The 24,511-nt window shown below is 25.4% G+C and overlaps 1 protein-coding gene across 3 annotated transcripts in view; it reads left to right on the top strand.

Moving 5' to 3' along the window:
- dsd (attractin-like protein dsd) overlaps window positions 1–24,118 on the top strand; it is a 102,355-nt gene extending 78,237 nt beyond the window's left edge. For 2 of the 3 annotated variants that reach the window (XM_043040918.3, XM_016049407.4), the window contains exons 17-24: window positions 1,317–1,394; window positions 4,308–4,467; window positions 5,039–5,097; window positions 9,678–9,842; window positions 9,933–10,137; window positions 12,538–12,616; window positions 14,647–14,784; window positions 21,549–24,118. In XM_043040918.3, coding sequence (XP_042896852.3) covers window positions 1,317–1,394; window positions 4,308–4,467; window positions 5,039–5,097; window positions 9,678–9,842; window positions 9,933–10,137; window positions 12,538–12,616; window positions 14,647–14,784; window positions 21,549–21,788 — 1,124 coding nt within the window. In that variant the 3' untranslated portion in view covers window positions 21,789–24,118. The remainder of the gene's footprint in view (window positions 1–1,316; window positions 1,395–4,307; window positions 4,468–5,038; window positions 5,098–9,677; window positions 9,843–9,932; window positions 10,138–12,537; window positions 12,617–14,646; window positions 14,785–21,548) is intronic. The other variant, XM_016049408.4, reaches the window with a different exon arrangement.
- The last annotated feature ends 393 nt before the right edge of the window (window positions 24,119–24,511 follow it).

Below are 24,511 nucleotides of genomic sequence, written 5' to 3' on the forward strand. Positions count from 1 at the left end.
TTTTTGTTCATACTAAATCTATCATCGTTCAATTACAACTCTACTCTTCGGCGTTCAAAACGAATCTCGTCTCTAAGAATCCTCTTTCTCATCAGAAACAGTCCTTTGCTCCACCCCCAATGTAGGGGACGACAGCTGCAGTGTCCTTCACCCTCTGACCAAGGTGATTGGTCAAGGGGTCAATCAAATGCGTGGGAGAGGAATCAGGATCCTGACAAATTCAATTAAAATTTTGCTTAATGTACTTTATAAAATTGGAATAAATATTTCTATTGTATGTCACTGTTTAGAAGGTCCAGGATAATACCAACACTATTTAATAACATATTTTATTCAGCAAAACAACATCAACAATGGTATACAATTAACAAGCAGACAAACATAACATCTTACATCCAGATCTCGTACGTAAAGCCAATTAATATAAAAGTATTTGGGGGAGGTTATCCAAAGGATGCGCACATGCGCTAACATTTAAGTTTCAGTTCGTATTTCTAAAAGTTTCACTTCGGATTTTAACTTAACACATTGTAAAAGCCTTTAATAAAGTAACTTTTTTTTTACTCTTTGTCCTGTGTGATTAACTAGGAATTCAGCATTATGTTTTTGATAAAACAAATTCAGAGGTGTTTCAAAAAGAGAATTAGTGTTTAATAAAATCGCTCTGCTCAAGAGGAGTTGCACACATTTGTATGCATTGTTTTACATAGTGGCACAGCGCATTAACCACTATAAAGAAATCAAAAGAAAAAAATATTTCTAAAAAATTAAACTTGTAGATGATAGTATTAAAATTGATACGAAATTGATCTGCAGATTTCGTGATTATCTGCTGTGCAGGAGAGTTTCATTTACCGGGTTTATAACTAATCCAGATACAAATATTAGTTTCTATATTTTATTTCCATTATTCCGTTCTATCTATTTATTTGTTATTTTTTTTTGTATATTGAGCTGATATGTGATTTTCTTGACAATAATTATTTTTTGAGATGGGTTGTGATTATTTTAATAGAAGTGTTGCTTATTTTTTTTATTTAATTTAATTTTTGTGTTGCCTTTTTACAACTTTTTCTCCTGAAGTTTTTAATTGTGTTTTCTCATGATAAAGTACAATTTGTTATAATCTGCCTTGCATTTTTTATGGCAATAAATTTTTATCCATTGCTTTTAATGCAATGCATTTCTTAAATTTTTATGCATAATTTATGAATACAATATTATTTAAAAAGAGTGCAAATCTGGAGAGTAAAGATTATTATATTTTAAATTAATAGTTTCTTATTGTTCTTTTAATCTATTTTTAATTTTTCTAGCATGCCAATGTAATGGTCATAGTACTTGTGTCAATGGTACTGAGAAATGCGTACTACCATGCCAGCATCTTACTGAAGGTAACTGATCTTTCTTCAATTTTTTTTGTTTTTAGTGCTAAAAAGTTTTAACCCTTAAACTTTCTTTAAATTCAAATTGTTTGAAAAGCTTTTAATTGTGCTCTAGTCTAGCCTTGTGAGCAAGTGAGCAATTGAAGAAGTCAGTGTTAAAAGGGGTTAAGTTAGAAATCTGCACTTTCAAGACAAACCAAAAAAAAAAAAAAAAAAAAAAAAAAAAAAAAAAAAAAAAAAACAGTTGTTTAATTGCTTCCTCTGGATTCCTGGATTCTCTTCTTTAGGCAGTTCAGAAAATTACTAAGTATTTGATAATTGACCACCAATATTCCTAAACAAAAAACTTATTTTCGTAAAAATGTTACGTACCCCCTTTTACCATTGACTGCCTTAATTTTCTTTTTGATGTCTTAGTGCTGTGTTTCAGTAAAATTCTGCAATAAATCTGGTTTAATGTTACTAGTATGGTTGAATTATTTAAGTATTATAATAAGAATGATTTTATTTTGAAGAACTTTGGCATGTTGAGATTATAGATACTCCCAATCAAATGCAGCAAATATTATTTTAAAGTAAGAAATTTTAATGCTTAAATAACAGACATATTTGTTTCATGTCTGTTTTGATAATTATTTATCATGTTATTGTTATTTTATCATGTTATTTAATCATGAATTATTAAAAAAAAATGAAGATAATCATTCCTAGAAAAGCTTACATCATGAATCATTAGTTCTGGATTTAAATTTTTTGATTTGTGAAAAGTATTAATTAATTAATTTTTGTAATTTATATGATTTAATGTGATATCTATTTAGTAATTTTCAATGAATGCTTAACATATTTTAATTAAAAAAATTTTGTTGCTGTAACTTTAAATTTTAGAAGTTAAATACATGAAAAATATTTACAAGCTCTTTTGTAATTTTACTCTGTTTAAAATCTATTTATAAAGTAGTTTTTAACTGTCAATATGATACAAAAATATTATAGCTATTTTTATGAAAAGAAATAAAATTTAAGTTTCATAAATAGACTACTAGAAACGTTGCATAGACTGTTTTTGGCATTTAAAAAGGAGTATTTAATGTTAGATTTCCAATCATAATTATGAAATATTATGATATGTTAAGTATCATTAATAGTTTTTTTTGTCAGCTTATATTAATTTTGCTTTCCTATTATCTATACATTGTAATGGAAGCAAATTTGCAAGCTCCATGACTTGACACATGGCATTAAATTTTTATAAATTATTATAAAAAGGTCTGTTTTTAACAAAAGTTAGTAATATTCTATTATTTTAAGAATCGATTTTACAGTATTTATTTATTTTTATGCAATTACCGTAATTTTGCTGAGATACGCCATGGCATTTATGATTTAAAACATTAAATTTTTGTACATGCAGTGTATCCAATGGAGTGGCCTATTCGTCGATTTCTTTTTTTTTTTATTACTAATTGAGCTTGAAAATTCTATTTTGTTGAATTGTTTCTCCAAAATTTAGTTATTACTCCTTCCCCATCTTGTTATCTTTTTCAGTGGTCTATTTTTATAATTTACAATCAATAATAATTTAAAGAACTAACCGTGCAGGTGAGAAACAGTTTGCAAGAATGTAACAAATCATTTGAGTTATTTTATAACTGGGATATTATAATTTAAATGCAAAAGAAATAATGTGTTTGGAATCATTTTATGATTCAATATTGCGTGAAATAAGATTGTTTATTTTTTAAAAGTTATTTTAAATGCCTTTAGCTGTTTATTGTTTAATAGGTTAAATTTTTAGAAATTTTGAATTAGTAAAAATAAATAGGATGTGTTCGTTATTGTTTTGTGTTGTACAATTTTGCACAAAACAAGACTTATTTTACTTAAAATAATTGTTATTAATATTTTTTTTTGAATTGTAAGGATTTTTAGCTGTTGAATCTTTTGATTTAATAATATTTAGGTATTTCAAATTGAATATAGTCTGCTCATCAAGATTATAAATTGTGATTATGAAATTTCCCTTCATCGTATTTCTTTTTAATTAATAAATGGTCAGAATATCTATTAGTAGCTGCTGTCTCATAGCAGTTATCACTCTCTTTAATAGTATTATTGCTGGACAGTAATTTTTTTGTGTAAACAAATATGTCAAGCCTTAGTGGTTTAATCCAACCATTTATTAAAGTTGAGTTATCAAGTTAGGTATTTTTAAGTTGATTTTTTGTTAAAATATGTCAGTAACATAATAATGAATACTTTAAATATACCTTGATGCCATTATTGAAGTATATTATTTTTCATAAATGTTTAATCTTTTTTTGGGGGGAAAATGGAATTTCATAATCATTTAATTAATTTTCATGGTAAAAAGCAGTTGAGTTTTTATAAAAATTAAACAAAATAGGTTAAGTTGGCTTATGTATGAGTTATAATATATTTTGCTGAGTTATTGACTTAGTGAGAGGGTAAATTTCAGTATATATTTTTAAAAATATTTGAAAAATAAAATTTAAAAATTTTCGAACTATTCTATTTTTACTTTGTTAAAGCATTAAGCTGGTAAAGAATTCAATTTAGTTAAGTAAATGGCATTTTTGATATTTTGTATCAGCCTTTTGAACAAAAATCTATTTGGGAACCCTAATTAGAAGTATCTATGCATATTTTTTTAAACTGAATTAAATGGAATCTGGTTTTGCCTGTTTGGCGAGCGACTTTGATAAGGTAGGCTTTGGTCTGTCAATTTTGTAGCACCTGTTTTATATTGGTAGAATGTAAACAAAGAGCACTATATGGCTGGACCAGACTCAAATTAGGATAAATGAATTTATTTGAAAAATTATTGCTATGAAATGATTGTCATGATTGAAATGATTTGTAAAAACTCATAGTTGCAGTTAATATTTCTTTTTATTTAAGGAAGCCATTGTCAACAATGCATGGCTAGTTACCATGGTGATCCTGTTAATGGAGGAAACTGCACACCATGCTTTTGTAATAATCATGGTGACTTGTGTCATCGAGAAACTGGGAGATGTTACTGCACTACAAAAGGGATTAATGGACCCCATTGCAATAGGTTTAAATTAGTTCTTAGTTTCTAAAATTATACATGTATGAAACATATTTAAGCTTTATTAAAACTTTATTTTTATTTAAGCAAACTTTTTTTTTTTAGAATTCCTAAAAAATCATATGCAACTTACCAATTGAATCAGTTTTTTAATTGCAAATTAGTGATCTAAATTTCAGAAAATTACTTTAACAATAATGTAAATTTATACAAAAAATGTATTTTTCCACAAATAAGTTAATAATTTTTTTACGTGAGCAAAAATCATTTAATCAGCATAATCTGCATCTTTAACATTTTTGGCAACAGATGAAAATATTGTCCCTTAATGTTTTTGCTGTTACTATTGTATTCAGCAGTTTATTATATGTTTGCATTTATGTTTTAGTTAGGCTAGTTTAAAAAATTATATTGTTCATATTAAGATTTGACTTTTTTTTTTAATACTGATAATTTATATTATTTATAATTTATTCTTTATTGTCAGGAACATTTTTATTCTTAATATATTAATGTTGTATCAATATGGCATGTACTATAATACTGTTCAACTATAATTGTATATTGCAATACACAGGTGTGATGAGTCAAATCACTATGTTGGCAATCCTGAGGAAGAAAATGGTTCATGTTTTTGTAAGTTATAATATTTGTTTATTTTTTGTGTTTGTTTTTTGATTAAATAGGAACTTTAAAATGTGTGCTTCAGTATTAATTTTGAATGACTTTTTTTTGTTGTAAGATATGCTAATATTACACTATGTCAAAAATATTTACACAAAAGAATATCATTGCCACAATTACTGATATTCAGACGTGCCAACTCTCCCGCATTTTGCGGGAGTCTCCCGAATTTTGAGTTATTCTCCCGCCCTCCGGAATTGATTTGAAAAACTCCCGAATTTTACTGCGATCGACGGCCAAACTCAAAATTACCTAATTTTTCCGCGAGTGCGAAAGTAAGTTTTTCTTTCAGCTTGAATTCCATCCCCTCTTATCAAACTACCATCTGCCTTAAGCGTAGCTGAACATGCTTTATTTTCCCCCCTCTTCAACGTTACCTCTTAACACTCCTATTTCACCCGCCCCCTTACACTGGGGGCGGGTGAAATCTTCCTCTTCTTTCGTGTGGAGTTGAATGCAATGACGTCACATGTCGTTATCGAGTGTCGTCCGTTCAGGAGTGGGGAAACTCGTACTCTCGATAGTTGGAATTGATATTGTATCTTGCTGTTTTTAATGCGTATTTTTCCACGGTTGGCAACAAGCTCGTAAACTAGCAACGTGATATCAATTATTCGTTTAGTCTTCGTATATTTAAAAAAAAAAATAAAAATTTCAAGGATGTCTTAAGTCGAAACGGAAGTATGGATCAATTTCAACAAATCATGTACCAATGACTTTAGCAAAACTTAATTGCGGAGAGCTAAGTCTGCAACTCTTTTTTTCATGCATACAGTAGAGAACCATTTATCTGGTATCCAGATAATCCGGAAAAAAAATTTGCTCGGTTCTCCCGCCATTTTGAACTAAAACGATATGGAAAAAAAAGCGGAAACTGGACTAATCCTTGAAGTTGAGTAGAGGAAAATGTGAGGAAGGGAAGAATTTTTTCCCCCGTTTACCCAGAGAAACGTCATTTCTTCCGCGACCTTGAAGATTTTAGATCTTTATTCTCTTTTAGGTCGTTAAACTCAAAGGAGTGGCATGATGATTTCGTTTGCTGTTTGATTTACGAGGGGGTGGGGAAAATGCATTGCGCATGCATATCAGTGAACAGAAGATGAAAGAGAAAAATATATTTATCTATTTGACATCGATTAATAAAAATAAAATGTTTTTCTTTTGAATAAATTCTGATTCCTTGGAAGTGCGGTATCATTCGCAAGTTTTTCTTGATGTGGAATCACACCTGCTTTAATTAATAATCGCGTTTTTATAAAAAAAAAAAGAGAATTGTTTATTAATTTAAGCATACAATTATTTTATGAAGCAGATTGCAGTTTCGTTTTTCTGATTCCACTACGTTTTTTTTTTTTTTTTTTTTTTTTTTTTTTTTTTTTTTTTCATGATAAATTTTGCACTCAATAAAATTATTTGTATTACCAAATTTTTTCATTAGTTTTTTTTTTTTAAAGTCCGTTGATCTTGCCTTGTTCTAGGTTTTAATATTTATGCTAGTGCCGTTTTTTAACTATCGTTTCGGTTCGATAATTTTCAAGTGTTGTTTTTATTTAGATTAATAGGTTTCCCTTTTATTTTCGCCCCCCCCCATGTAATATATTGCGTTATTTAATCATTGGTTTTGTTTATTAGTTGATTTAGGAATCGTAATTATTTTTTAAACTTGTTTTTCTTGTCTAAACTTGCACATTTTTTTATTCTTTTGAATTTTATTTTTCTACAATTTTTTTCCTTTTTAGATTTAGGAGTGCTTTTCTTTTTTCTCTTACTTTAAAATGTGTTTACATTTTTTCCTTGTAATTTGGGTTTGATAAAACATCGATTAACGACACTTTTTTGTAGATCCAGGAAACCGGGAAATTAAGACATCCGGGATAGCGATGGTCCCGAGCATTCCGGATAATTGGTTCTTTATTGTACAGACATTAGTATTTTTATACATTAGTATTGAATTGGTTTTTTAAAATAAAATAGTTATTCAATTTGTTTATTTTTTAAAAGTTTTTGTGCATTTTTATTACAGTGTCAAGGGTTTTTGAATAATGTTTTATTAAGGAAATGGTATTTATTTAAAGAGTATCTACCTAATATAGTTTTGTGTTGCTAAATCTGTGTTTAATTATTTTATTTCCATTTAATATTTTTAAACAATTATTGCTCTATTAGTGTGTAAAATTTCTTGCATTCTTATATTTAATAAATTTTTTACTTAAAATTCCTTAGAAGTGCCAAATGTTGCATACCATGCACCTTTTTTTACTCCTCCTGAAATCTCCTGAATTCTTGTTAGGGAAACTCCTGAATGTTAATTTTGCTAGGTTGGCACGTCTGGATATTTAAAGCAGATGTCTAATTTGTTTAACTGACTATGTGAAATTATTTAATCTCGAAAAGGATTTTTGCAAAACTATGGAAAAAAAAATTTTTTTGACAAATTTTCTTTTTAATTTTAATAAAATGTTTTTAATTCAAGTTTTTAAATTAAAATATATAAAATTATAAATGTTTGTGAGTTTTGAAAGTTATTACAATGAATGAAATTTAATATCTGCCCTTCTAAAGTAATATAAGTTTTAGATTGCAAATATATTTAAAGCAAAGATTAAAATTTTGTAGCTGTGTTTTTTCTCTCTCTTTATCTCAAATGATTAGATAGCGTATTTTAATAATAATGTTAAATGGGTATTGTATATTTTAATAAATTAATTTTTACACTTTTACTCATTAAGTAATATCGTTTCTTATTTTGATGTCTTATCTTATTTTGTTAGTTAGTAACTCATAGTGAGTTGTATAATATCATAATTAAAATTTAATTTTGAAGAAAAGTTTTGTTTTTGTACTTATTTGGTTATTTATTATTCAAGTATTTTTTGATTTGATTGATTTTGATAGTTGATATTGAAAGAAAAACTCTTATATACTAAACTATTTAACTTCTAAACTAACTTTTGTTTTAAAGCTATTAGCTGTAAAAATAAATTTTAATTTTAATAAAAAGAGTGATACAAACTTTATTATTTTCTTTTTAGTCATATACATAATTTTTATTAAAGTACAATAGAATGTAAATAATTTCTAAAGGGATCATTCATTGCAAACAATAGATATGGGAAAGTAATAAATGAGGATTTAATATAAAATTCCAAATGATGACTTGAAAAAGTATGAAAAATAATTAAGAAGTAATGAAAGTTAATAAATTTACAATTCGCATAATAATTTTTAATTTAGAAAGTATGAACTTAATGCATAGATATTTATATGAAAAAAAAATTATTAGACGCATTTATTTATTAAAAATATTTGGAAATATTGGTTTAAACACACTCTTTTCCTCTCAGCGCAAATAATTAACATTTAACATTTGTTTGCTTGAATACATACCCTTATTGTAGTATAAACCTTAAGGCCTTTGTCAATTGTTGGCTCTGGCTGTTTCGTTGTCTTTGTCAGTGTCACTTAGCACTTTTTTTAGCTTCTGCAACCATTTCTTGAACCAACAACACCACAATTTTAAACAATTTCATTAATTGATACTTAAACATCAATCAGTTTTAGGTGTTATACCTATTCTTCATTGTAACAACTCTTCAGTATCTTCATCATTAGCACCAGGAGTTACTGTTTTTGTTCTCAAATCCAGATAATTTCAAAATTTTTTTAAATATCAGTTGAATTTCTGAGCTCTGGAATCTCTTAGTTTAATCAATGATCTAAATGGGTATTATTAACATTATAAGATTAGCATTTTTGATTTGACTGTTAAAATAAGACGATGCATACAAAAAAACAACAAAAGATGTAGGAATGATAGATCAAGGTTTGACTGTATTTAGCTGCAATTTTCTAAGGTTTTGAAGATAGACAATAAGTTTGAATTAAGTCTTATGTACTAGTACATGTTAAAAGGAGTTACATATCATTGGACCTGTCAAGGAGCAAAACTAGAAAAATATGCTTCTTAAAATATGTGTTTTTTTTGTTAGTTCTATATGTTATTAACCCTCAAAGGGATGAACTTCGGGGAAACTGATTTTTGATGGAGAGAAGCTTGTAGCTAAAAGTTCGGAAAAAGTCGGAACTATGGCTCAGAGGTTTAAAAATATTATCAGTTTCAAAAATTTTTTTCTTGGATAATGAATATGATCATAGCAAGTGGCAGTATGAAACAAGCAAATTAAAAAAATATTATCTTACATTTCAGCTGATTGCAACTTGCTTAGCATTACAATAATTTATATCTGAATAATTGTAAAAAATTGAAAAATAAAGAAATGTACTCGAAATTATGCAATTTAAATTAATATAAAGTATAATTTTTTAGCAAATTAAGGTATTTTTCTTTCTTTTGAATTTGATGATAAATTCTTTTTAATTTGCCAAGATAACATTTGATGTTTGGTATAGTTCTATCGGTACTAAATATTTATTTATGTTATTATTATTTTAAGCTCATAGTTCTCTATTTTCATGTGTTTATTTTATAGCTATTTAATTGGTTAACACTGGCAATTAAATTTTTTTTCCAGACAATCTCTCAATTGACTTTCAGTACACTTTTAATATGTCAAAACCGGAAGATCGTCATTACACAAACATCAATTTTATGAATATTCCTGTAAAACCAGATGTAGATGTTGATTTCACGATTTCTTGCTCAGATTCAGCTCTTGTTAATATATCAGTTGCTTCATGTAAGTTGATGTGTAATTTTTAAGCATTAAGTAAATTATTTGGTAAATTAAGAGTAATAATTAGGCTAATGTTTTAAATTTTTTCTACAGCTTCATCTCCTGAAAAATTCTTAGATGAAAATCACAAGTGTGGAACTTTTAAACTTCGGTTTTCACATGACGATCATGTCTTTGGTGCTGACAATTCAACTTTCTATGTTTATGTGTTCAATTTCAACACCCCTTTTGTACTACAAATCTCTTTTTCTCAGCACAGGCAGCTTGATCTTTTACAATTTTTTATTACTTTTTCCAGGTAACTAATGAAATATTATTAGCTGAGTGTTATAATTTTATTTATATCCTCCTTTTATTTAGAATTTGCTTTGTTAGTTTGTGCAGAATATATATATTGTAGATAATCTTAAGTTTAAACATGGTGCGTAGCATTTTTAAAAACTGCTTAAACGTGCTTATTTTCGATTTTCGTTACTTAAAAGCCCGTAAAGCTGCTTTTTTCATTGGGTGTTTTTAAAAAGTGCTTAATTTTCCCTTTTCGAAAATGAAATGTGTTTTCTTTAGCATGTTGATTTTCGCCTCGTATTATGCAAAAACATGCTTTTCACTTTGTTTTATTCAAAGTTTTCCCAATATATTCAACCACTATCCATTTCAGTCACTGAACCACTATCCATGGTACCGTCGGTCCATAGCGTATGAAAGCGCCAATTATTTTACATGTTTGATGAAATACTTGCGAGTCCATATGCGCATCTACTGAACTGGGTTCGGCTAGATTATTGCACCCTCGTGAGCAACTCTGCTGCATATTGCAAGATATTCCCAATTTCAGACTTCGTTTTCCACCCTCTGATATCGAACCAAAAAATAACTTGATCATTTTATTATGGCTAATATAATCAAGAAAAGAGTTATTTGTCAGAAACTAGTTATTTTATCATGATCATGAAAAATCTTTGAAAAATTATTTTTCATTTTGTCAATGTATATAGTGCTTAAAAATATTTTTTGACTGCTTAAAAAGTACTTAAAAGGTGCTTATTTTATATGGAAATATTTGGCTACGCACCCTGTTAAAAAATTTATTACCATCTTTCAAATCTGAAATGCACCATTTTTAATGCTTCACCTGTATTAATGTTAGCTGGAACATAAAGCATCTAATATTGTAAATATGATAAAATTTCAATATCTGTAATTTACTTTGAATGTGCAGTTCACTTCCTAAAGCCAAGCTTATGCATGAATTGATTTAAAATTCGGCCTATTTTATGCACAGATGATACCTTTCTATTTTTCTAGATTTATTGCAATATTGTATTGTATATTGCAATAAATTATATTCTTATACGGAATAATGTATTCTCGATTATCAGCTAGTGGTTCCTCAGCAGCCTACCCTTTTTTTTCTTTGCAGTGATAAATATTATGGCATTATATGGAAATTAGCATAAATTGAAACACTTTTTCTATTATTCTTACATATTAACAATACTGTTTCACATCGAAGGAAATAAAAGTATTCATTTCTTAAAGAATAGATAGGTCATTATTTGCAACTCCAAAAGCTATCTGAGCAAATAACGTATTTCAGTGTTTTATTAATTATAAATTAGTAAAATAGATTTTACTTTCTGTAGTTTTGTTTCTTACTCTGCATCAGCCTGCTATTCTGAGAAATGCTATGAAAATACATTGTGGCAGAAATTTTAATTTTTGTTTGTTTAAATTTAATCATTTACAGATATTTTATCTGTCATTTTAAACATAAAATTTAAATTCCAGTATTGAATTGATCCGATTCTCACAATTCATGCATCAGTTTGTTTGCTCAATCAAAAGCTAGAAAAAAGTGTTTTACCATGTAAAAACAGAAACAGATTACATTAAAGAAACTTGTAATTTGCTCTAGTTTTATTATTAAGATATCATTATATTTTGAGTGTAAAAATCATGCTTGTAAAAATAGCTTTCTTCAAAAAACAAATGTCCCAAAATTTTTAGGTGTGATCTTTTTATTCAAATAATTTTTTGTTAGACTCAGTTTATACTGTTATATAGTTGTGAAATATGGCCATTTTGAAAAATAAATCTTTAAGCTTGCAGCCAGCACTCTTGTTGATTCCTGCTCTTTTGCAATATCTCCACATTTAAATAAATTCATTTGTGAAGGAAAAACTAAATTTGCCCTCGTGATGAATGTTGAAAAATAAATGCCATTTGTAGCTGATATTTTTATTTTGAACTATAAAAGATATGTTGAAAATTAACTGAAATTTTAAATGAATATTTTTATAAAACTTATTTGCAGAAATTTTCAATTAAAAAAAGTTTACTTACTTACTCTAGATATATTTTGAATTGACCTACAAAATATAACTTTTTACCTTAGTGTCAGTTGTTATAGTGAACCATTTAGTTTTTATTTTCCTCAACCAGTATTACTTTATTCCAGTATTACTTTTTTTCCCTCATAATCAAAAATTAGTTTTTTTTTTCATTTTAAATGAGAATAAAGTTTTAAATTTTTTTTTAAGTATTAATAAAGGGCCATATAATTTAATGCAATGCATCTCCATTGATTTTTGCCAAGTATTTGTCAATGTTGCTATATTTAGTATTTTTTTAAGTAAGTATTTTATTATTTGTGTTTAAATGCAGGATCAGTTTGTCCTAACTTTTATTTTTTTTTCAGTTGTTTTTTATCCCTTTTGATAATGGCTGCTGTAATGTGGAAAATAAAACAAAAATATGATCTTTATAGAAGAAGACAAGTAAGTTATTCTATTATTTCGTCTTTTTAAATAAATGTAATAATTTTATGTGAACATGCAAACATTTAAATTTACCTTCTATAGGATCATTTATTTTAGTAATGTTATGTTATAATATTTTAGGATTATGATTGATTTAAGAAAAAGAATTTATTTAGCTCTTAACCTTGACATGCCTCTACCCTTAGTTGTTAACTACATTTATGTAATCAAACCCTTTTTATTGGTATTTTTTTCTGTTTTCTGAAGTTATCAACAGATGGCCACGCAAATCATAGGTGGGAAAATAGTTTCCACACTTAAACATTAATAAATTTGATGAGCAGTATACTTCCCAAGGCCTTATAAAACGTTAAATGTAAACAATTCTATTTAGCCACAACAATGCACTATTTTAATTTGTTTGAAATTTATCATAAGATTTATAATAATAGAAAATACTTATTTGTTTCATTTGAAGTAGTTGTTTTGACTGTTAAACAAACTATTTGTCAAGCATTAAATTATTATTTTAATTTTTATCACCCTTATGAACTTAAATGAAATATCTATCCTTAAGCAACATAATTATTTTCATTTGTTACTTAAGCACATAGTTTTCTAGATGGAGCAGTCCTGTTAAATTCAGTATATATTTTATTATAGTGTAAGCAATTATATTAGTTCTAATGCAAATGTTCTAATTCAAGTCAATTATAAGTTTTAAATGAAAATGTGACAGGAAACTTTGTATTTGTTTTTTTTTTTAGCTGTAATTTATAATTCTTGAATAAACTGATATTTAATTCTATTATATAATTTTTTCAGGTAGTCGTAATTTTTATGAAATTTATCGTTTTTTTCGATTTATATTTTATGTTGATATGCAAAAATGTATTTCGACAAGATTCATTTAACTTTAAATTAAATAATTTTTTTACTTGTTTACTGGTAGATTATTATTATTATTATTTTGGCTCATATTTGTCTAAAGTTGACCATCTATTTTAACTTTTAAATTGTCTCAGAATATAATTTATTAAAAATCAAATATCGATGATTTGCATCAAAATTATATTTAACTTAAAAGTGCACTAAATGATTATGCAATATATTTTGCTAAAAGCTGTGCAAACTTTTGCATCACCTATTACAATGAAGATTATTTTCTTATTGAAATGAAATTTATTTAATGTTACTATGAATTTCTTAATAAAATTTAGTGAAAATTAACTTTTTTTTTTATGTTAAATAGTTTTTAATGTGTGATTTAATTTTTTAAAATTATAATCTGGCTAATCAATGAAATGTATAATTTTTTCCTGAAATATAAATTAGTATTAAAGATGCATAATAAGGATATCATAATAATAACTTCTAATAACTGATAATAATCTACTGTTCCACCAAATCATCTAATACAAAGTTTAACTAAATTGCTACCTATATATATTACGAGTATTAAGAATAAAAATGGAAATATTTAGTACTACAATCTATCCTTTAACCTATTAATGTTTTCCATTTCAAATAAGTACATACTGCTCAATAACTGTTATTGTTAAGATGAATTATTTTATTTGAAATAATATAGAATGTATAGATATGACATACATTTTAGATGTATTAATTGAAAAAATTTTATTGAAATAAAAATAACCAACCTTTATAGTTATTTCTATGCCTTTAAAATCTGTATCTTTTGTACACAAAACAATTGTCAGTTATAACTTTCTAACATAGTAAGAACAGAGGAAAAATGAAATATAATTTTTTTGTTTGTTATTATACACTTTTCAAGACTCATAAACATTTGGTTTTAGTTAGCAACTAACTTGTGTAACTACTAAAAAACAATGATTTATCTCAAAAGGAGAGCTTTTTACTCATAAATTACATTTGATTTCCTCCAAAGAAATTTGTTGTAAGTTCTGTACTATTTTTCAATGACTGAAGTAAAATTTTATTTTTATCTTTGAATTTATCTTGAAATTTCATTTTTATCTTATTAATTGAAGAAAATTTTAAGATATCTTATTTGTACTACTTAGAGATTGTTTGTTGAAATGGAACAAATGGCTAGTAGGCCATTTGCTGGTGTTGCAGTAGAATTAGATGCTCAACTTGTCATCATATCAGCTCACACTGGGAGCGAGGATCGCCGAAAGAAGGTAATAATCCGTAAAAAGGTAATTTTCTTTATAAAATTTTATATAATTGTTTTTTACTGTGATTTATTTGAATTTTATATGGATTATTGTATAAAGTTGTTCACTACACAATTTATAAATAAATTAATAACAAAAAGTGTGTTCTGCATTCTCATTACATTTAAAGATAAGTAATTGTAACTGCTATTGACAAAGTCTTTATTACTCAGTAGTATTTGCTAGTTGAAATAAATAATTATGTTAAATTTTGAAATTGTGTATCTCAGAGTAGGAGCAAAATATTTAAAATAAATATTGGTTATAGAATGATTGGTGTTTAATGTCAAGATGGCTCAAATTTTAAATAACATGCTTTTAAGGCATTGGATTCTTTGTCCTAGCTATATATTTTTAAAATTTTTTTTTACAATAAATTTGTAAGAGTGAAACAAAAGAAGATGAAACACTCTAAAGTTCTACAGATTCTCTGTAGTTACAGAAATTTTTTTTCTTATTGGTAGCAAAGATAATGTATTAAACAGATATATAAATAGAATAAATTAGAATCAAGACAATTTTGCGAACCACTAAACACAAGTAATTTGAGCAGATACATATAAAGTCATACAGACAAATATAAATTTCTTAAAATAGAAATTTTTCTTTAAAAATCTGTTTTAAAAATTCTCCTTTAGTTTACTACCAATGAAAGAAAAATTATAGTTCACAACAGCCTAAAATAGTTGTATTCGCATATTTAATGTGGCAGCTTAACAGTTTTAAACATTATAATTGTGAGTAATTGATTATGACTACTGATTTGATGGAACTAAACCCATGTAAATAAACAAAGGTGTAGATTATATGCCTTATGCATGCAATGTGGACAAACATATTAAAGGATATTCGAGGATTAGTTATACCAAAGGTTTAGTTATTTAATGAAAAAAAAGTTTGTCCAGAATATCAATTCTAAACTAACTCATGCTCCTGTTTTAAAATCGTAAAATAATAATTTCTTATTGCAGTATAACAGCTAATAATTACTAAATGATTTGTTAGACTGTTTTAGAAAGAAAAGTATTTTAATTATGTGTGCAGACCTTTTGAATAAAGTTAATTAAAAAGAATGAAAATTTAAAATCAGTAATATTTTTATTATTACTTATTTAAGTATAGTATTTCTTATTAGTATTTTTGCACTAGCATTTTAAAAGATATAATCTAACATCCTTGTTATTAATGTTTTCTTGTAATAGTATGAATTTCAATTATTTTAATTTTAAGTATTTTTGCATAGATTTCAAAAAGCTTTTATTATGAAGAATCATTTATGCAGGATTTTCAAAGTATTTTAGCAGGGGTCTTAAAAGTAATATTTTGTTAGCTTTTTAGGAATTAGTTTTAGCAGGATTTTTAATTGTGTGAGAAATACCTATGTTACTTCAACTTCAATAGTTTTGATGTGAATATATGTAAAATGAATAAAACCATAGATAAAATTGAAATGAGAAAAAAATCAGAAAAAAATTGAAAATTTTATTTTTCACTCTTTTTAATTTTTACTTATTTTATTCAGAAGTATAATTTGTACATATTTTGATAATCTGTGCAAATTTTAAATATTACTAGTAAATTTTTTTTGTTGTAAGAAATATATTTTATTAATCTTAGCTAAAAGTATTTTTTGTTATTTTTTCTTCAAAATACATTTAAAAAAAAGAAAAAAAAAACACTTTTAGAATTTTTTTTATCGTATTGATTGTCATTTTCAGAAATTTGTTTTTTTTTTGTGTTAATACACACTATTAGAAATAATGTTTAAAAATAGAATTTGAATGGAGAAAGTTAATTTTAGCTCTCCAGATATATTGCTAAGTCTCAAAATTTTTGAACCTGCTTTAAAAATTAAAAGAAAGCAGGATTGCTCTGCATTGATATTTCATTTAAAAAACAAATTCACAGTTATATCTCTACAAATTTAATAGCATGTCTGTGGTTCATATGGAGAATTTATCTGAATAAAACTAGAAAAATATGATTTTCTTTAAAGATTCGCTCTCTAAAAAGTATTCTTAATTTCGTCCATAATTTTTATTTATATTTTTATATAATTTTTACTAAATGCTTTTTTTTTATATGAAAGAAGAAATTATTTGGTGGTTTAATATTTTATTGTGGTTTAATATTTATTTCAAAAAATTTTTTTTCTACTGAGATTATTCAGGATTAAAGATCATGTTGCTTTTAAAATGCCCCTGAAAGGTTTGTTTAAAATCTTTCATTACCAATTTATTTTATTTATTTTAAATTTTTTTCTAAGAATATTTAATGTATATATATATATATATATATATATATATATATATATATATATATATATATATATATATATATATATATATAAATATGTATATATAAATATGTATGTATATGTATGTATATTTAAAAAAATGTAGTATGCAAAATATTTAAATCACTATTTTTCTATTTCTGGAATATTATCTAGAACCTATGCATACAAACAAGTAGAAAAAGTTGTAGGAAATGTTTTCAATATAATTTTTATTAAAATTCTTTTAGATAACAAAGATTCTGTTTAAATTATAAGTATTTAATTTAATTAAAGATTGAAAGTGATCTTTGATTGTTGCAAAGCGTTTTAATAAAAATAATTTTAAAATTTTATTCAAGATTTAAAGAATCTTTATTGTCTCCTACTAATAAACCTGGCAGTAATAAAATGAATATCATAGAAACATTTCAAAAATTTAAAAATCTGAATTGACAACAAGTTTGGAAAATATTATAAAATATATGTTCTATTATATCCTATAATCGAAAGTATAAATACATTTGTATTATATCATAGTTTATTTAAATGTGTATTTAGTATTCTGTTATTTATTTCTGACTCTTAATAATAGTAATCTCTCTAAGTGATTAGTTATTTATATGAAATTTCTTAATGAAGCGATATTTATACATTTTCTTTACTTTTATATTTTGTATAAAGTTTAAAATGTTGAAAATCTAATTATTTAGAAATTATTTTTTTGGCATAGATTATTATTTAAAGTTGGAATTATGATTTTTTTTTACTGGAACATTGTTGTTAATTTTTAAATGCAAATTATGGCTGTCATTTGTTTAAAAGATATGTATAGTAATACAATGTTGAATGTACTGTTTAGTTTTGCATGACTTGTAATTTAAATCAATAATAAATGCATTTTGAATAATAAATTTTTAAGTTTTTTTCTCCAGTAATTTATTTTTTTAGAAAATTAATGCTAATAAAATAATAGACTAATTAATGAAATTACTAAGATTAAATAATATTCAGCCTTATTGTTTTTAATTAAATATTAAATTTGTTATGAAACATAGAACATTCATTAAATTGTATAACACCGTTATTTATGGTAATTTTTTGTCAAAACGATATAAAAATGTAGTGTATGCCAATGAAAAAATATTTTTTTCCTGAAAAAAAATTGGAAATTTTTTTGTTAAATTTTGAAATAATTACATATTAGAGGTAATAGGTTTTATAAATACTAGAAAAATATTCCTAAAAAGTGAGCATTGAAGCAGAGTTGTTACCCAAGTGTACCACATTACAGTCCTGGGGACTGAAATCAGTATTGAGAAAAATCAGTAGAATAAATTTCATTAACCAATATTTCCATTTGTTTTTTAAATAAAAATGTCCTATTTTCCTTAAAAATTTAATAAATATTTTCTGTTAAAAATATAGTACATTTCAATGAAAGCATTGTTATTTTTCATAATTATTGTAAAATGATTAAGTAATGATGCCAGACTGAAATGAAAAAATGGGATTGATACTTCTATTACACAAGAGTATTCAAAAACATAGCTAAGTAAAAAGTTATGCAAAAAATGATTGTCTATAAACAATGCTTCTGTGCCTGCTTGCTTTCACAAAATGTTTAGTATTGTTGTGTTAAATATTGCTTCAGTTTTCATTTCACCCCATTGTTTTGAAATGCTGATTAACGTTAAAATAAGGTTGTTTAAAAAAAAAAAAAAAAAAAAAAAAATAGAGAAAGACAAAAATAATGGTGAAGCGAAAAATAAATAGAGATATGAAGAGCTTCATGAGAAAATTAGTAGTTTATTATTCAGTGATTGGTGCAAAATGATGTATAGAGTTTGCTGTTATTTTTATCTCAATTGCTGTAAAAATGTAAATTAATAAAATGAGAAATTTTTAGAAAAATAATCAAATCCTTGATATGTTCCATTATCATAGAATTGTTCGTTTTTGAGTAAATTAAGTTATAAATTTCTGAAAATTCTGGTAAACGTTAGATTGTATTAATTGGTCAAAAAATAAGTTCACTCTTAAAATTGTTTTAGAGTGGCAGCGATGGTTACAGCAGCAAAATAACAATTTTGCTAATAGTCTATTTAAATTATTAAAAGAAGAAAAAAAAATTAAGTGGCTCTATAATAAATTACATTGTACAAAAGAGAAGAAAAAAAAACTCTCCAACAACATTATTACTGATGTTCATTTAAGTTTTATTTTTTCTGTTCCATTTATTTTGGCAGTTCCCAATTTTATAAGCCTGAATTACTAAGAATATGTAGTATTTATAAATTATTCAATCCTAACCATATTTCAATAACTACTACTTATTTTATTTCCTCAATAAAACTTGTATCTCAGTTAAGTTTTCTTTTTATAAAAAATGATAGCCTTCCCTATTAATTAATTATCTGATTACCCTCCCTATTAATTAAAAAAATTAAAAAACCTTTTATTGTTATTGAATTTGGAGGCTTAGTTTATTTGAACACTAGGGTAGGTAGATTTATTTTATAAATTTTTTTTAAGCAAACTATCTTTTGATCTACCAAAATAAAATGTGTACATAAATTAAAAACAACTTTGAAATCAAAAGATAAATTTTCATTATGAACCCAGTGGCAGAATTTTTTCGGGCTTTTTGCGACAAAACTCTCTAGCACTAATATCTTTCTGCAATGTACATTCAATAATACCAATGATGAATGTTACTAATTAAAGGTAATTAAAACGCTGTGTTTAAAAAAAAAAATATCTATGGGCAATATTCTAATATTATGGGCAATATTCTCGCATATTGTTGGAGGGCGCACTAATTATTTCCTTTATCGCATTTTGCTAATCATCACATTAAAAAAATAATTCAATATAATGAAATCTGTAGCAGTAATAAACGAAAAACAGATCGACGATGAAATCACGTGAATCGGACTACTCAGAAGGGTGTTAATCAAATGCAATGTTTCATTTTCAGATTTGATTGTTGTAGAAAATAACACCGTATGAAAAATATCGGGTTTTAAGAACAATGTGGACATCAAAAGCAATAAATGCCCAAAAAATTGATAAAATGATTGCCTTAAAAAGTAAATGATCAAATGCGCAATTCGAATTTCCCATATCACCTACCTGAAATACATCCGGACATCTAAACGCCACGTGAAAATCAATGTCAATAACTGATGAAAATACAATCAAAATGGATTAACGATAACGGCATTAATTGAGGGCTGCAAAAAGTGATTATTTAAATGCGCGATTCGAATTTTGCGTGGAAATTTCTGATGAAAAACAAACCAAAATTTTTTACTTCTCAAAAGAAAAATCTTTCTGCAAGAACTCTGTAAAGTTCTGCGACAAAGTCGCCATGTCGCCGCGATTCTGCCACAGGGATTATGAATATTTCATTTAATAAAATAAAATTACTCTTGATAATCAGCATTGATGGCAAATTATCTGTAAAATTACTTAATTCACATTTATGCTTTCAAATCAAGTTTAATAATATTAATAAAGAGGAAATTTTAAATTAAAATTTTAAAAATCTGTCAGAAGAAAAAAATAAAGTACCAATTACACAACTACTAACAGCATAGTTAAAAGCCTGGGTGTCTGCAAGGAAGGGTCAAGAGGATGCACTTGTACTCCCTAGAAGTCTAATGAATTAAAAGTTATATTATATTTTTTAACTTATTTTTGTTATTTGAAATAATTAGAAATAATGCTTGTTAAATGTCATATTAAATCTACTCCAATTCCTACACTGGTCTTAAAAGTTGCTTTTTGAACCTAATCTTGTAGAACTTTTTTTGTAAATCTGAATAAAATGCTGTTAAATGTATAAATTATTTGTCAAAGATTAAGTTACTGGCTTTAATTAAATTATTTAAAATTATTTGTAAAATTTTTTGATTTTCACTTGTTAAAATCTGTTTTAGAAATATCTGAAACATTTATGAATAAAAAAATAGTTATTTGAAATATTAAATTTTAATTATATTAAATAATAACTATGAAAAAATGACAATTATTAAAAATAATAATTGATAAAAAAATTATTTTAATGAATGTGCCTCCCTAATGAAATTTCTGTGGCCGCCGCTCTTATTATTTATGGGAATAATTCCAGGTTAGGTTTTTTTTTAGCAGGAAGAGCAAGTGACAAAGCATTTTTAGACATTTCAAATGCTTAGTCAGTTAAAGCTATCATAGATTTCATTTTTTTTTCAAATCATTTTACACAACACTGGTACTAAAGTATTATCTTTGTATCTTTTGAAACAAACTTTGTTCAAAATATGAACAGAGTTTGTTTCAAAATCAAGCACTATATTGAATTTGAAAAGAATTATATTCTAATGAAAATGTAAATATTTAAAATTTAATGTCATTATTATTTGATTATTTTTACAGGATAAGAATTGTTCATTGTTATTATATAAAACAATATATTTTTGTTTTACAGTGCCATCCAACTCCTATTGCACTTGAACCTTGTTCTGGAGGTAAAGCTGCTGTTTTGTCCCTTATTGTTAGACTACCTCCAGGGGAAGAGGAATACACTCCTGCTGGCCAATCAGGCCTTGGAATAGCAAGTGCATTAGTATCTTTAGGAACTTTATGTAAAGGAAATACAGATGTAATTAAAGAGTCCTGTAAGCTTGATTCTTGGAAAACTAGTTCGAATTCTAGTACGTGTATATAGGACTTTGGTACTTAATTTAAAAAAGGAAATGGAGCTATTGATGAACTTCATCACTCTGTTTTCTGGAGCTCCGAGTGTTGTGCAGGGCTTGCAACATGAGTCTTTCCAGTTGATTTCCCTTGTCAAATGTGAAGGTTTAAGGGAAAATGTGAATAGCTGTATAGTTAAATATAATTATATGTGTGTTTATTTTTTATTAGTTTATGTTAACACCTACAAGCTAAGTCATTTATATATTAGGATGCACATATAAAAAAACTCAGTTTTCCAATTTCCAGACTTTTCAGTATCCATCTCTGCTCTATTTATTCAGCAAGTTAAATTAGGATTGAATCAATCAAACTTAGTTCCTGGAAAGATAGTGCTTAAATGTCACTCCTATTTTTCTTGCTCAGAAATAAAGTAACTGCTATTCTTGCGGTCTCAGATTGGTACAAAGTAGTTGTGATACCTATAAAAGACGAATACTTTTGTATTGTTTGTAAGCGTTATTTACTTGTATAAAACTCTGTATAGAATCCCATCCAACTATTTCATCATCGTAAGAGGCACTTGTTTTTATTTATTTTGACCAACAGTAATATGACTGATAGAAGTAATTTTTTAAAGCTTTTTAGCTGTTATTTTTAATCTTAAGTGTTTTAAATATTTTATCAAAGAATTATATTTTAAGTAGTGCATTTAACAAGGCTGTCTTATTTATTATATATTACATGTATTGGTGTTTTATAATTTTGTGAACAGTTTTGTGCTTGTAATTATTTTAATAAGATATGTAAAAAAATTCAATGTATATAATTTGTATTATGTGTGTTTTTTATTTGTGTTAATATTTGAATGCAAAGATGTATATGGTGTGTATATAAATGTTGACATATGAATTATTGATGGAGAGGATAAAATTATTTTCAATTAACATATTTATTCAAAATATAAACTGGCTGTTTAATAAACCCGAATTAGCCAAGAAAAAATAATGTACCTGTTAGATCTGAAAGCAATTTTAAAATAATCTTTTCACCTATTTACTATTTCAAGATTTTAAAATAAGGAAAAATCACCATGGTTTCTATTTCATTATTTTAGTTTTTGATCTCATTATTTTAATATTTTATTTTTATATTTTTATTAAATTAGATTTAAAAAAAACTAAAATCTGACCTAATGCTCTATGCTGTTATTATATATATAATTGATTGATATTTGATTTATTGTATGTTTGGATTGTGTGATGATTGTATGCCTGGTAGAAAACTATTATATATTTATTGTATTATTTTTTATCATTTCATTCTTGAACTTTTTTTCTGCTTACATTAGATATTATTCAAATCGCCAAATTGAAAGAAAAAAGAGTTCTATTAATTTCTGCTTTAAACAATTTGCCTTTGCTTGGAAGAATTTCTCTCACTTTTGTCTCGATTTTAATATTATACACAATATATTGATAAAATAAAAAATCTAAGTTTATTTGAGATAGCAATAAATAATAACTTATTGAATCAAAAATCATTTGAAATGATTTTCTATGCACTCAAACCTTACTATGCAGTCATTCATAATCATCTTCATTGTAATTTATTCATTATATTCCAGTAAATAGCAATAATTATTTAAATTATTCATTGAAAACCTCATTTGTGTGTGGTGTCTGCTCAGTATTGTGATCCTAATTTATACATTTAATGAAGTATATGTCTAAAGCTTTTTAAATTAATAATATCTTAATTATAATAAGAAATTGCTACTGTTGTTTATTATAAAAAATTACTACTTTTGTATAGGAATATTTTATGTTTTAATTGCTTAAAAATTTTATAATTTTTTTTGTTTTTATGAAACTTGTTGCTTAATATTGAAAAGGGTTTAAATATAATTATTATTTATAAATAAATATGATTTCACAATTTTTATTTAAAATAAATATTTCCTGCTAATTTTAAATATCAATTATTTTATAAAAATTGTTTAATTTGATAATTTTTTATTTTTTTGTAGAAATATAAAAATTAATTTTTTTTAAATAATTGCTTTAATTTAAAAATTAACAAAAAACCTTTTTCTTAATAACTGAAGCTCAGGAACAAGAGGCTTAACTAACATTTAGATTTTTCTGTAATCAATTAGTTTTGTGGTAGTAATATTTAATGCTCATTTTTAAGCAAAATTGAATGCTATTTATTCTATGACTTTTTATCTGTCATCATTGTACTTTCAATTGAATCATTAGTTTCACATAAAGCATTTTTTTAATTTACTGTTTCTTCTTCAAGTTTCATGCCCAGTTTTTTATAATGGCATTGAATAAACAAAACATTATATTTACTTTGTATTTGTCTGGTTCATTTTTTTTCCTTACATTAAAGTGCAGCCGTGAGTTATGTATTATTAAAGGCTTACATTAAAAAACAATGGTCCTGAAGCAGATATTAATGGTGGCAAATAAAACACATTTTATTTTAATTTTAAAGATAAATTTAAAAAAAAAAAAGATTGAAAATATTAAATATTTTGCAGTAAAAATTAGTTATTTTGAAATATTTTAAGAAGTAATACATAATTTAAATGAGTTTAAAAAATATAAATTAGTTTTAAAAAATGAAAAAAAAAATAGTTTGAATGTTTGCAAGTTTACAAATATATATACCTTATATATTGGTGTATAAGTCGACATTTCGAACCCCTAAAATGTTACGAAAATCATGAGGTTGACTTATAAACCG

This window comes from Parasteatoda tepidariorum, chromosome 12 (assembly GCF_982258835.1).
Source record: "Parasteatoda tepidariorum strain Cologne lab strain chromosome 12, Ptep-v5.0, whole genome shotgun sequence".
In the NCBI taxonomy this organism is placed as follows: domain Eukaryota; kingdom Metazoa; phylum Arthropoda; class Arachnida; order Araneae; family Theridiidae; genus Parasteatoda; species Parasteatoda tepidariorum.